Source organism: Peromyscus leucopus, chromosome 12 (genome assembly GCF_004664715.2).
Source record: "Peromyscus leucopus breed LL Stock chromosome 12, UCI_PerLeu_2.1, whole genome shotgun sequence".
NCBI lineage: Eukaryota > Metazoa > Chordata > Mammalia > Rodentia > Cricetidae > Peromyscus > Peromyscus leucopus.
Window position 1 is genome coordinate 9296035 of NC_051073.1, and position 13613 is coordinate 9309647.

The following is a 13613-nucleotide window of genomic DNA, read 5'->3' on the forward strand; positions in this document are numbered from 1 at the left end:
GCTCATCTGTTCCCTAATGTTTGTTTTCTTGCTTTGATTCTTCCTTCCTTCTTTTTCTGTAAGTACACTTTTCTGTAGGTACTCTTTTGTGTTAGGAGGGTTACATAAAACAATATTTAACTGGCATTAAAACTTTGATCTTACACAAATGCTTGGCATCTTTCCTCTCCTTTTATGTTTTTGATGTAAATATTTATAACTTTTCATATTGCATAACCACTGCAAATTATGTGGCTAAAGTTCTTTGTAACATTTTTATATTTTTAACCTCTACCTCAGAGTTATAATACCATTACCACACTTGTAATACTAGAGTGCTCTGAATTGAACAGTGTGCTATGTTTTACCAGGTAGTCTTATACCTTCATATGTTTTCATATTTATAATTAATATCCTTTGATTTATGCTGGAAAACTCCCTTTAGCATTTCTTGTATTTCTTGGCAACAGACCATTTGAAATTATCCCATTGGTGAAGGCTGCTAAGGTCATTGAAAAGCAGGTCACTGGGAGCCTTAGTAGAAGGTGCCAAGTCACCGATTTTGACAGTTCTTGGCTTCCTTTGTTCCCAGCTGTTTCTGGATGTCTCCCCAGTGATGTAGTGAGTCAGCACTACAGCAAGCCCTTTGAGGGGCTGTGGCCTCTGAATTCACTTCACCTGCCTTCCCATGACAGCATCCCAGAGGCTTGGAAGTTGTCTCCCGGTCTTGAATTGTGCAAGTTGAGGGGATGGGATGCAATGAACAAAACAAAACTATTGCTTTTACTCTTTTATTTTTCAGTATTGGTTTTCATTTTTTAGTTTATTTTCATTTAAATTTTTTTTTACTTTTGAGATTATAATTACATCATTTCCTCTTTCCTTTCTTTCCCTCCAGACTTTCTTATATACCCTCCCTTGTTCTCTATCTAATTTATAGCCCTGTTTTCTTTGTCGTAAGTATATATATATATACACATACATGTATGTATTAAAATATATACATACAATCTGCTCAGTCTGTTTAATGTTACTTATTTATATGCAATTTCATGGCTGATCACTTGGTATGGAATTACCAATTAGTGTACTCTTCCCTGGGGAAGACTATTTCTGTCATTCCCAGTATTCCTTAGATCTCTGTAATTCTTTGTGTACTATTTTGGGGCCTCATGGACTTCTTCCTTCCATGCTAGCTCATCTATTGGTGGTTTCCTGTTCAGCTCATGTTTAAGAAACTATGTTGGTGAGACTTTATGGGTGTAGCTTCTAAAACTGCTAGGAGACACAATCTCACAGCAAGTTCCCTGGTCCTCTGGCTTTTACAGTCTTTCCACTCCAGCTTCCAAAATGATTCCTGAGCCTTAGGTTCGGGAATTGTGTTGTAGAGGTATCACTTGGGCTGGGCTCCACAACTCTGCATTTTGATTGGTTACATTTTCCTATAATGGTTTCTGTTGCAAAGAGAAGTTCCTTTGATAAAGGGTTAGGAGTACACTTATTTCTGGGCATAATGACAAATATTTAGATTGTAATTAGAAACCATGCTGGTTTAGTAAAGTGATGGGCGTTTCTAATCTTTTTACCTCTTTACCCTCAGGGTTTTGTCTCTAACATGTTGCCAAAGGTTCTTAAATAGTCTCCTGAATTATTCTAATACAATTTGTAGATAGCTAATTTTGGTTGGTGTATGTATATGTGTGCATGGTGATGGGGAAAAGACAGGGATATAATACCCTGCTATTTATTCTCACGTTATTGTATTGAAATCTTTTGAAGTGTGTGTGTGTGTGTGTGTGTGTGTGTGTGTGTGTGTGTGCCTGTACCTAACATAATAAAACTTTTTTGTTGTCTAAACATTTTGGCTGTAGGTAGCAGATTAAGAAAGTAACTTTATGTTTTCCTTTAAAAATGTTATTAATGTAATTTTATAACCCATTGAATGCAATGCTATAACCCATTAAATGCTACCTATATACTTATCTGTGTGGATCCATCTGTTGGAGCATGGCCAACTTGGCCAGGTCGGGGACCAAATCCCCCCCAAATAACGAAAACAAACAAAACCCCCAAAGCCCTGACTCTCTTTCCCCTAGCAGCCACTAACTGTCAATAGTTCCTTGGCTGGGGATAGGGACTTGTGAACACTACCATGTTGGGGTGTTTATTGGCCTCATCTTGTGCAATCAATCACCATGAGTGCAATGGCCCTGTTATGTCCATATGACATTCAAAGCAGTTCTTTCTGACTGCCTTTTCAGCACTGGCCTTCATTCATCCTTCTACATCTACGAGTCCGTTGAACTGTTAGTGACTTCCAGAAGGCACCTCTTTATCATTATTTTACATCATCTTAGGGAATTTTTTTAATTAAGAAATTTTTTATTCATTTTGCATGCCAATCACAGATCTCCCTCTTCCCTCTTCCTGCCCCTCCAGCAATCTCCCCCTAAACCAATCCCCATTTCCTCCTCCAACAAGGTAAGGCCTCCCATGGGGAGTCAGCAGAGCCTGATACATTCAGTAGAGGCAGGTCCAAGCCCCTCCCCCTGCCTCAAGGCTGTGAGGTGTCCCACCATAGGTAGTGGGCTCCAAAAAGCCAGCTCATGCACCAGAGATGGATTCTGAACCTACTGCCAGGGGAACCCTTAAGCAGATCAAGCTATACAACTGTGAATTTGCTTTCAACTGTTTATTTATTTTTTTGGAATGTTACCTAGATCCAACTATTTCCCTTATCTGTGTTCACTAGTAAAATACCAGTTTCAAGACAAAGTTAATGCATTTATTCTCCCATGATGGAACTTTGCTGGTCGGTCTCCACTACTTTAGCTAGAATTCTCTCCTTTTGTCCTTTTAGAGCAGGATATATAACACGAATTTCATTTATTGATAATTTCTAGTATAGTTACCATTTCTCACCCATTTTTGTTTCTTTTTACAATTTCTAGCATTTGACAATCACCCGGAATTCAAGAGATGTTCATTTTTTTGTCTTTTTAAATACATGTTTGCTTATTGAAAGATAAATTTTGTATTCTAGAATGACCACTGTCCTATATACTAAAGCTCATTTAGTGGGCTGAGAATGTTCTCCAGTAGTAAAACATTTGCCTAACACGGTCAGGGTCCTAAATTTGATTCCCAGTACCAGAAAAACTGCAAACCCCAAGACATTACCTTCTAATTGTATCATATTTTTAAGGAACTAATATACTGACTAGAACCATTACATTTGAAGGTGATCATACTTAGACACATTTGAACTGCTTCCTCCTCTGAAAATCATGTATATATTTTTTTCCTTTGGAGAAGAGCAAGGAACAGGATTTCCTCCTCATCTTTATTCAGATTAAACTATTTTAAATCAAAGAAGAGGACTAAAAATGAAATAAAGCTATTGATTACACATAATTTTAGGAATGCCATTAAATGAGAAAAACATCCTGAGCTTTATGCAAATGACAACCTAGCATATGTGAATATGTTTTTCTCTTCCTGAGACCCCCGTATGGCATGAGTCTGTTGAGGAGGAGGTTGAGGGGTGACATTTGAGCTGTGCTTGGGTTGGATTAGTGCTGATTAGTGCGGATTAGTTTGGATTAGTTCAGATTCCTTCTGGAGTTTCCTACACCTCATTGGAAGGCACTGGGAAGTCCAAAGAGATTTGTTTCGGGGTCTGACTAAGGAGAAGTGAAAGAGAAGTAAACTTAACTGGGACTGGAAAAATGGATTGCTGTGGTTCTCAGCCACTTACGTGTCCATCAAAGCTACTTCATGTAGGAACAGCATCCTCCTCTCAGCAGCTCTGCCGGCTGACCTGGAGCATGTGCTGTGAGCATTCATGGCTAAAGATTATATCTTGGGATGTATCTTTTCCATGACATCGAGTCCAGGAAGGTAGAGGGAAGAGCTTGAAGTGATGGAGCCAGAAGCTCATTTATGGGGAAGAAAAATAGAGACATTTGTCAGGCAGCTAAGTAGCAAAAACAGTGTTTGCTCCTGGATTTTCTAACATTTGTTGTTTTTGTTGGCATTTAAGTTCTTTGTGGTGATTTACCTTTGCCCTGATTTTGTGTTTATATTGTTTTCCTTTTCACAAGGAAGGCTCTCAATATGTACAAAGTTCAGGCTCCGTGAAACATGGATTCTCCTTGAAAATCACATATCAGAACAAAGCTTTTATATATTCAATTAGGTTGAGTTGCTTATTATTTTAAAAAAATAAAATGACCTGTTGAGAAACAATGTATTTCCCTAAAGTTTTCTCTTTACATTATTTTCTGTATTGTGTTTTTTTCTAAGCAGGGCATATGGTTGTTTAAAAAGACAGCAAATATAAATTCTTTATTCACCATTATTACTCATATACAAAGCTATATATTATACCATCAAGGGCAAAAATCAGCATGTGTCAGATTGGGTAGGTGGGTGGTGGGGGAGTGGAATGTATTTAATTAGGCTTTTATGATTGAACCTTGGCGTTGATTCAAATATTTTTTCTTGCTATACAATGTATTTTTGTTTAATTCTTTCCCCATTGTCACCTACATTTTTGTTATTAAATGCAGCAATATGATAAAGGTCGCAGTATAATATAACTCATTCTAAATACTTTAGGGAATGCTTTTCTGTCTAGTATCTTTCCATGTAGCAATGAAACTAATTGTAATTTTCTGGCCCTTTTTAGTTGTACATCACATGAAGGATTTGATTTTAAGTTCTGAATCACCATAGGCAGCCCCTTGCTTTATGAAGTAGGGTGGTGGGGCGACTCTGTAGGTGTTTTCAAAATTGCCTCTGCTGTAATTAAACAATTAGTGGTTAGAACCCTGGGATGGCTTTGAGTTTCTCTAAGAGTCTCACTTTGTCCTTGGAATGAACGTATGCCCCCTAACTGCTGATAGAATGGAGTCACTTCTGGGATGTTAAGTAAAGTCTAGGGGCTGGTGTATAACACATGTCTGCTCTGTACCATCTAGGTTGACTCTGTTCTGTTTTCTCTTTCATGCTATGTACCCTCATCTATGGTACTTTCTTTAAGTCCCATATAAAGTTTCATGAAGGGAAATTTCCATGCAATCATTGGGGGAATGATTTACCAGGTCATGTTCAGTCCAAAACAGTTTTGATGAATCTGATCCTGCCTCCAGTTCTTATTTGTAGGCTAAATCTCTATTTAAAGGGGAACGGTCTAGGCTCCCATCCTAGAATACATAATCATTCTAAAAATGAAGGAACAGTGATTTCATATTATCACTTGACACTTTATAAAATCATCATTTTTTTTTCAGGTAAAATGCTTTTATTGGATCTAGTAGAAAAATAGTCTTATTTTAGGACAAAAATTTCTATTTTTCCCCTGTTTTTGCCATGTTATTTCTTTCAATATTTACCTGAAATAGTGTATCAGATCAGCAAATCACTGGTTTGACATTTAGTATTAGGATTAATCAACAAATTATACTTTGATGTTAACATTTTTTAATTGCAGAGGTAATATAGACCTGTACTATTAGATACAATTCTGATGGGATCTATAACATTAACTTTTCTGCACAGTTTAGTTTCCTGCACTGATTGGCTATAGATGAGGGAAGGTCTGTGGTGAGTGCCTTGAGAGAGAGAGAGAGAGAGAGAGAGAGAGAGAGAGAGAGAGAGAGAGAGAGAGAGAGGAGAGAGAGAGAGACAGAGAGAGGCAGAGAGACAGAGAGAGGCAGAGAGAGACAGAGAGAGGCAGAGAGAGACAGAGAGAGACAGAGGCAGAGAGAGGCAGAGAGAGACAGAGAGAGGCAGAGAGAGACAGAGAGGGCAGAGAGAGACAGAGAGAGAGAGGCAGAGAGAGACAGAGAGAGACAGAGAGAGACAGAGAGAGGCAGAGAGAGGCAGAGAGAGACACAGAGAGAGACAGAGAGAGACAGAGAGAGACAGAGTGAGACAGAGAGACAGAGAGAGAGAAGAGAGACAGAGAGAGACAGAGAGACAGAAAGAGACAGAGAGAGACAGAGAGAGACAGAGAGAGAATTCTTGAAACGAGCAAATGCTAAGAAATTCTCTGATTTTTTTTTTTATTTTGAGACAAACTCATGAATTATTATTTGACTTCAAATGTCCAATACCTATCTACTGCAAACCAGTCCTGGTATAAGTTCAGAGCACAAGATGACTGTGTTAGAGTTAACAACATTGGAATCTTTCTTGGCGTTACAAAGCCTGCTTACTGAAATTACATATAGGGTCGGTAAGACCAAGGGCTTTGAAGTCCCGCAATAACCCCTTTTGGAAGGCACGTAATTTGTTTGATGGAATCGTCTCGTTGCATTATATCACACAAAAGCTTTCGTAAAGACTCTTAAGCAAGAGCACAGCAAATTAACGAGCTTTGTGTCATGAAAATTGATGTCAAGAATGAAAATGAAGGCCCTGTATTTTTTCAAGCCCCACCCCTTAGTCAGGGTATATAAAGACGGTCTGAGACTAGAGAATCCATCACACTCACTCCCCTCCTACCTAAGCCTTCCACTCCTCACATCATGTACTACACCGACTTCGAAGGCTCTGTCTTCCCAGGGTGCTACTGGGGCAGCTACGGCTACCCTCTGGGGTACAGTGTTGGCTGTGGCTATGGTAGCACCTACTCTCCAGTGGGCTATGGCCTTGGCTATGGCTACAATGGCTGTGGGGCTTACAGAAGATACTGGCCATATGCTCTCTACTGATGTGCTGTGATCTCCCTGGCATAGACTCATCTCTTCATGAAGGCTGAGTGGCACCCCAGGTTCCAGCTTTACCTTCTTCTTTCATCCTCACTTGCTCATCAACCTCTTCCCAGAAGCTGCTTTTCAGACCTTACAACTGAGTCTCAAGCAAAGGAACTGAAAATCTAGATGATGCCTCAAGCTGCCTTCTCTGGATCCTGTTTCTTGGGACTTTTTCAGAAGCTTGGCAATCATCGTGACATGCTTTGCTTTTGAATTTTTCAAGACTCTCATGATTCCTTGTCATGGTGAACTTGTGGAAGTGTCTGTCAAATTCTCAATAAATTTGTCTCAGCTTGCATAATGTTTCCTTCCTTGAGTGGAGCTTCCTTTTTGGGTATGTGCATATTTTCTGATGTGTTGAGTGGGGGAGGGAAGCAGGTTTATTTTTAATCACTTAGCCTTAGGAGTTGTGAAGAGGCAAATCATCCTTGATCCTATGGGGTAAATTGACAAGAGGGTAGGTGCTGATCCTGCGGAAAGTTGCTTATCTGATCCTTCCCCATGCCATGAGTTAATTCGGCACAGATGGTGGACTGGAATAAGACAACAAAGAAGGATTTTTATGAGTCCGACATCTCTCATGCCAAGGATGCATTTGGCATCTCTCTCCCATCTCACTATTCCTGCCTGTCCCTAAGTAAACCAACACAGGAGCAACTTTCACAGTTATTCCAGGTTAGTGTTGATGAAACTCACTGTGATCTCTCTCCCAGGGAATAATGCTTGCAGAATTTAGCACTATGTCCCCTCTTTAAGGACTCTGGAGCATTAAGTAATAGAGAAGGTACATACATCCTTTGGGAGTCTGAGATTCTGTTAAGTGAAGTGATAAATCCCCTGTATCAAATCATCTTAGATGTCTACTTTATAGCTTAGAGGCACACAGGTTAGAGACAACGATGGGAAGCTTCTTAATCTTTGGAGAATCAATACCAGATAGTGAGCTCCACTATTAAAAGATATGAGCTATAACAAATGAGTATCTCTGGAGATACATCAGCCTTTCTTTCTATTCCTGTAGTGAAGAGAGCAATAGCTCTTTTATAAGACATGTCAAAAATGTCTCAATCCTCCTGTTGACAGCATTTTGTGTATGGTACAAATATTTCCAGCAATGGGGAATTTGACTGAGTTCTGCATTTTTACTGAATATCTGCAAATGGTTTTACCGCACATCATTAACCTAAATATGTAAAGGCTGGAGAGATCACTTCAGAAGAGAATTTTCTCCACCATATTTTGCCCAATGGATGTCTTTCAGCAAATATTAATGCCAAGAATACCTAGCAGCATATCATTTTTTTAAACAACAATGGACATTATCACAGCCAATACAACCTCCACTTCATCCTAGTAGGCACAATGTTAACTCATCACTGAGAAGTATGACTTAGATAAACCCACAAGTAAGAGAGATTAAAAAAATAGACCAAGTAATTGGAATAAAAAATATACTGATTTGGAATGATGGCTGACTGCTATAAGGTGGTGGGCTTCAACAGATACCAGAAAGCCTCTAAGCCAGAAGTATGCAGGAGAGTAGTTTGCATAGCTAATGTGAACCATACATATCTCACCCCCCACCCCCAGGCATTCTGACTTGGTGCACATCTGGATAAGGTCCAGGGATTCTGAAGCTTTTAGTTAAGGTTTCAGGGATACTAGAGGGGACTTGACATCCACAGTTTAAGGAAACACTGTTTGGGGGGCTACTCTACACACACACACACACACACACACACACACACACACACACAACACACAGAGCATGAATTTTAAAAAGTCTTATTAATAAAAACAAACCTGAAGCCAGGTATTGGGGGTGACCAGAGAAGCAAAACAAGCCACTGCCACCTCACCTCACCAATTCCTCAGCTGATCCCGTTTCCTCAGACTGGATGCCTCTGAGTTCTCATCCAAATAGATCTTGGCTGAACTGTTGCTCAAAAGCCTAAAAGCTTAACCAGCAACTAGTTTCTCATCCTCACCTCTTAAATACCTTTCTGCTTTCTGCCATCAGTTCCTGGGATTAAAGGTGTGAGTCACCATGCCTAGCTGTTTCCAGTGTGGCCTTGAACTTACAGAGATCCAGATGGATTTTTGCTTCTGGAATGCTAGGATTAAAGGCATGTGTGCCACCATTTTCTGACCTCTATATCTAGTGGCTGTTCTATTCTCTGACCCCAGATAACTTTATTAGGGTGCACAATATTTTGGGGAACACAATACCACCACACACCACACACACACACACAAATATGCATATATACACACATAAATATACAAACACATACACACAATATCACCAATCATCCATTCATATGTCTGTCTATCTATCTATCTATCTATCTATCTATCTATCTATCTATCTATCTATCTATCTATCTATCTATCTATCTATCATCTATATGTCTGTCTATCCAGATAGACAGACATATAGATGAATCTGTTTATCTATCATCTTTTCCTTTTTTTTTTACCCACCTTATCATGTCAACACAGAACAAACAAAGCTTGTACCTCAAAGGTAATAAGAAATATTTTTTTTCTTTCACCAAGTAGGAGTGACTGTGGCCCAAAACCAGATTCATGTTGCTCCAAAATAACACATTTCAACACTGGAAGAGTTTATGAAGCTTTTTAGCTGAAGGATATGAAAGAAAGTCATAAATCAAGGCATGCTTTGAATACGTTGGTGGGGATATCAGGGAGATGGTTTTCTGCTGTAAGTTTTTGATGCTATCTGGTGGCATCTTTAGCTTTTGGGATGATGGAAGCTAGTGGTCTGCTAAAAATGCTCTCCAAAGGTTTTATGTGATAGTTAAAATAATGTTAGGTCAGACACAGAGCTGGGCAATCAGTGGCTATTAAGAGGACTAAAGATACTTTGGCTCTGAATCTGCAACTTTCTCTCTCTGATCGTGAAGACCTAATCAGCTGATCAGAAAACAGGTATGGCTTTAATGATTCTTCTGGGAACACCAAGTTCAGGGTCATCTGTAAAACTGAGCCTTGGTAAAGGAAAATCATTTACTTAGAGCTTCCTACCACATCCAGCCAAGACAAAGGCCAAGGAAGGATGACTGTCACACCCAGGAAACAGAGTGCATGCATTAAGTGCCACATGTGTGATGGGTACCTTTCAATCTCAGTTCTCAGGTGGTTGCTGGAATATTTCAAACTGGAGACTCGTTTTGGATATAATGTCTACAAGTGTTCAAAAAAGAATTGTATATCAGAGATTCAGTAGACCAGTGTTTTGAAGCCAGATGCCATGATATCTATGTTATTATGAGGTTTTCAGGTTCACACTTTGTTATGCAATAGGACTATGTTCTGCACTATTTGAAGTAATTTGACTTTCTTTTCAGTTCTAAGGATGGATTGCAGGCCCCCAGGGATACAAGGCAAGACTACCACTGTGACACACTTTTGGGTCACAGTTGGTAATCTTTTTAAGACTGAATTTTACTTTGCTCACTTGTGGTTCTTTATAAAATACACATATCAAGAGATAATACTTGGGAAATCTAATGAGGAAAAAAGTACTTCTACTGTGCTTGAGAATCTGAATTGAAAATATTCAAGTAATTTGTGCTATCAGTTCAGAAAATTATAGATTTATATTAAAATCTTTTCATTTATTGTCCTTTTCAGGTTTCTCTGTTAAGTGTGAATATAGGAACTAAGATGACTCATCTATACTGATAGAGACATCATAAAATTAAAACAAGTACATTTTTATAAGTAAATTTACAGAAAGAATAGAAAGAATATTTTGTACTACACTTGAGCTCAGTGGTGCTCTTCATGGAATGGAGCTAGCTTGGTTTTTCTAGTGGCAGGTCTACTTGGCTTTGAGTGGAGTTAGATTCAGCACTCTGCATATAGTGTGGGGACTCACTACAGACAACTGGATTACCTTGAAGTTTGGTCAATAAACATACAAAAGATGGTAAGCATCCATTTGCTAATGTTTTATAAGTCATCCTGAATCCATAGTCATTGGTGGGTTACAAGCCTCATGCATGTGTGGTTTATGATGTAAGGTCCTCTCTCAAAGTCACACAAATTGATTTTTTCTCTCTCATAGCTTAACATTTAATTCTTCTAACTGTATAACCATGATATGCTTAGTTGAGATTTCCCTCTGGATGAAGGTTGTAGAATTGGAAAATATTATTTTATTTGAATATTTAAATCCTCTTATTTTCAGAAGATTATCTATCATCTCTCTATCTATCTATCTATCTGTCTGTCTGTCTGTCTATCTATCTATCTATCTATCTATCTATCTATCTATCTATCTATCTATCTATCATCTATCTGTCTGGATATATAGAGAGAGAAGGAAAAGGAGAGAGAGGTTATTCTTGGATGAATTCTGGCATTTTAGAATTCTTTGCTGAGTTATGAACTGAATAATTGTACTCTTCAATTCTCTCCTAAACCTCGGACAGTGAGATTTCCATTCTGTTTATGGTTTTCTTACTGACTTCTTTCCACGGCCACCTTTTCTCCATAAAAGGAAAGATTTTTGAATGCTTCAACGTTCTTTAGAGTTTTTTTTTTTTTAACATGTCCACAATCTACATATCAAAAAACATCACCAATGTCTTTGATTATCTGTGTCATTTTTAGGCTTTATATCCATCTTAGGAAACCCCTCTACATTGGTCATTAGACTTTGAAACTCCATGCTTACTTAGCAGGAATGACTCACCAGTGGCAACTGAATATGAAGATGTTAATATCTATTTACCCACCTGGATTCAATGTGGTGTTTTAAAGTTCCTATGAAATCTGCTGAGCTGATTTTAATAGAATATTTACTGCTCTGTGTCTCAACAAACATTTCCCAAGTGGTCTCTAAAGGTTGTTTTGAAGGTATGTATCATCTGTCCTTTTCCCAAGGTTGAAGAAGTATTCTCTGAGTGGCATTCTGTATGTGACTAGTGCATCTGGTCATACCGACCTGTAAATGTGTTTCCCACAAGAGAAGACAGTCAGGAGTCTGAAGACAACAGAGTCTGTTAGATGTAAGGCATCCCATAACCACATTTCATTGTTCATGCATGTAAGAAAAATAATAAAATGATTTTCCCTCCCACTCACTTTACTCACTTGTGTTTTCACCTTTCATGGTATAGCTTTGTTGCCAAGTTTCTTATTTCCTAGAGAACCAGAGGACTCAAGCTTGCAAGGCAAAGTCAGTTCCTAATTGGATGTGTGAACAGTGTCTCAGTACAGAGGTCAAGAGAGATCCCCCACAGCACAGGGAAACTTAAAGCCCCAGAATTCATCCTTCTCAAAGATTCCAGATGCATTTCCACCTTTCATTGTCATTTTTTCCTGACACCAGTGAATATCTAAGGAAGATGATGAAACACTTTATGAAATCAGCTTCTCTTTACTCAATAAAAATGGCTGGATCATGAATACTTGCATAAGTCACCTTTCTACTCCTACAACAAAATGCTGGACAAAAGCAACTTTAGGGTGGAGAGGTTTGTTTTGGCCCTTGGTTTCAGGAGGCATAGTAGTACTTCCCAGTGGGGGAAGGCATGGCACCAGGGTTCCAATTTTAGTAGAGGGAGCATGAATCAGCAGCCATTCACATATTAGCAGATGAAGAAGCAGAAAGGAGGTCCAGGAGTGGGTTAAACCCTTCAGCGTCATAACCTTAGTGGATGACTTCTGCTATCTAGGCTGCAATTTCTAAGGTTCCATAACCTCTCAAAAAAAAACCAAGGTGGGTACCAAGTGTTTAAACACAGGGGCCTGCTCAGAACATTTCACATTCAAATTCTAACAATCTCAAACATGGAAGAATAAATTTATAATATTTAAATTAGATAATTTTTTCTCAAATGTAATTATTTTCTCATCTAAAGAAGGTTTATCCTTGCACTTCTTTTGACAACTTCAAACACAAGAAGTGAACTTGAACCTGGAAATGCTTCATCCTTAATGTGATTCTGATATCCGATTTCCAAGAATCTCCTTCCACCAAATGGTGACCCTTCTCAGAGATTCAAACTATGATTGATTTTGAATAATGGACATGTTCAGAGGGCATATATGAAAATAAATTATATTTTGAAACTATCTAACGAACCATCTAACCATCCATCCATCCACCCATCCACCTATTCAACCAACCAATCAACCATACAACTTGTCAGGTCTCAGATGAAGGTTGGTGTATGTCCTTAGTGTAGCATAGTTACATTTGAGCTGAGTGCTTGATTAGAACAAGTTTTTATATTATTGATTTCTTATGACTCTTCTAATCTTTATTTTAGATATTTTTGCATCATTATTTCAAGATTAAAAATAAGTAGGAAAGAGGCAAGAGAATTAAGATTTAATTGATTTCTAGGTTTGCAGCAGGTCATTATTGCTCTTTATAATCACATATGGTTTGTTTCATTCTAGGTTCCATTGTTCTAATTTCATTCATGCATTTACTGAAATTGAGAGAGCCCTAGTGACACATTTGCAGTTTCACAGGTTTGGAGTGGCAGAGTGGGACTTCCTATTGGTGTGTGTTTATTGGAAGCTTTTTTAATCTGTCTCCCTATGAAGAGAACAGACTTCCATTGCTTCCGAAAGCACTAAAAACTATTAACCACAAAGGTGTCCCATTTGTGTTTGTCACCACCACATTCTTAAAATACAACATCCCACTTTCATACATTATATTGAGTCTTTAGTGAAAAATAATATGAATGGGAAATAAATATATTTTTAAATCTCTAATCATAGTAATGATATTTTCAAAAAATCATTTATTTAAACCCGGAAATGATACTATTTAACTATTTTTTTTTTGTGGCATGCGAGAGAAATCCTATGAATACATAGACCTTG

At 38.3% G+C, this 13613-nt stretch overlaps 1 protein-coding gene across 1 annotated transcript; it reads left to right on the forward strand.

Moving 5' to 3' along the window:
- Positions 1 to 6473: 6473 nt before the first annotated feature.
- Positions 6474 to 7038, forward strand: LOC114698372 (keratin-associated protein 8-1). The gene has a single exon (XM_028877024.2). The coding sequence runs from the start codon at positions 6513 to 6515 to the stop codon at positions 6696 to 6698; it is 186 nt and encodes a 61-aa protein (XP_028732857.1). The 5' UTR covers positions 6474 to 6512; the 3' UTR covers positions 6699 to 7038.
- Positions 7039 to 13613: the final 6575 nt, after the last annotated feature.

Bases quoted from the DNA above. Each gene is read 5' to 3' on its own strand.
- LOC114698372 (XM_028877024.2), top strand. From the start codon at position 6,513: ATGTACTACACCGACTTCGAAGGCTCTGTCTTCCCAGGGTGCTACTGG.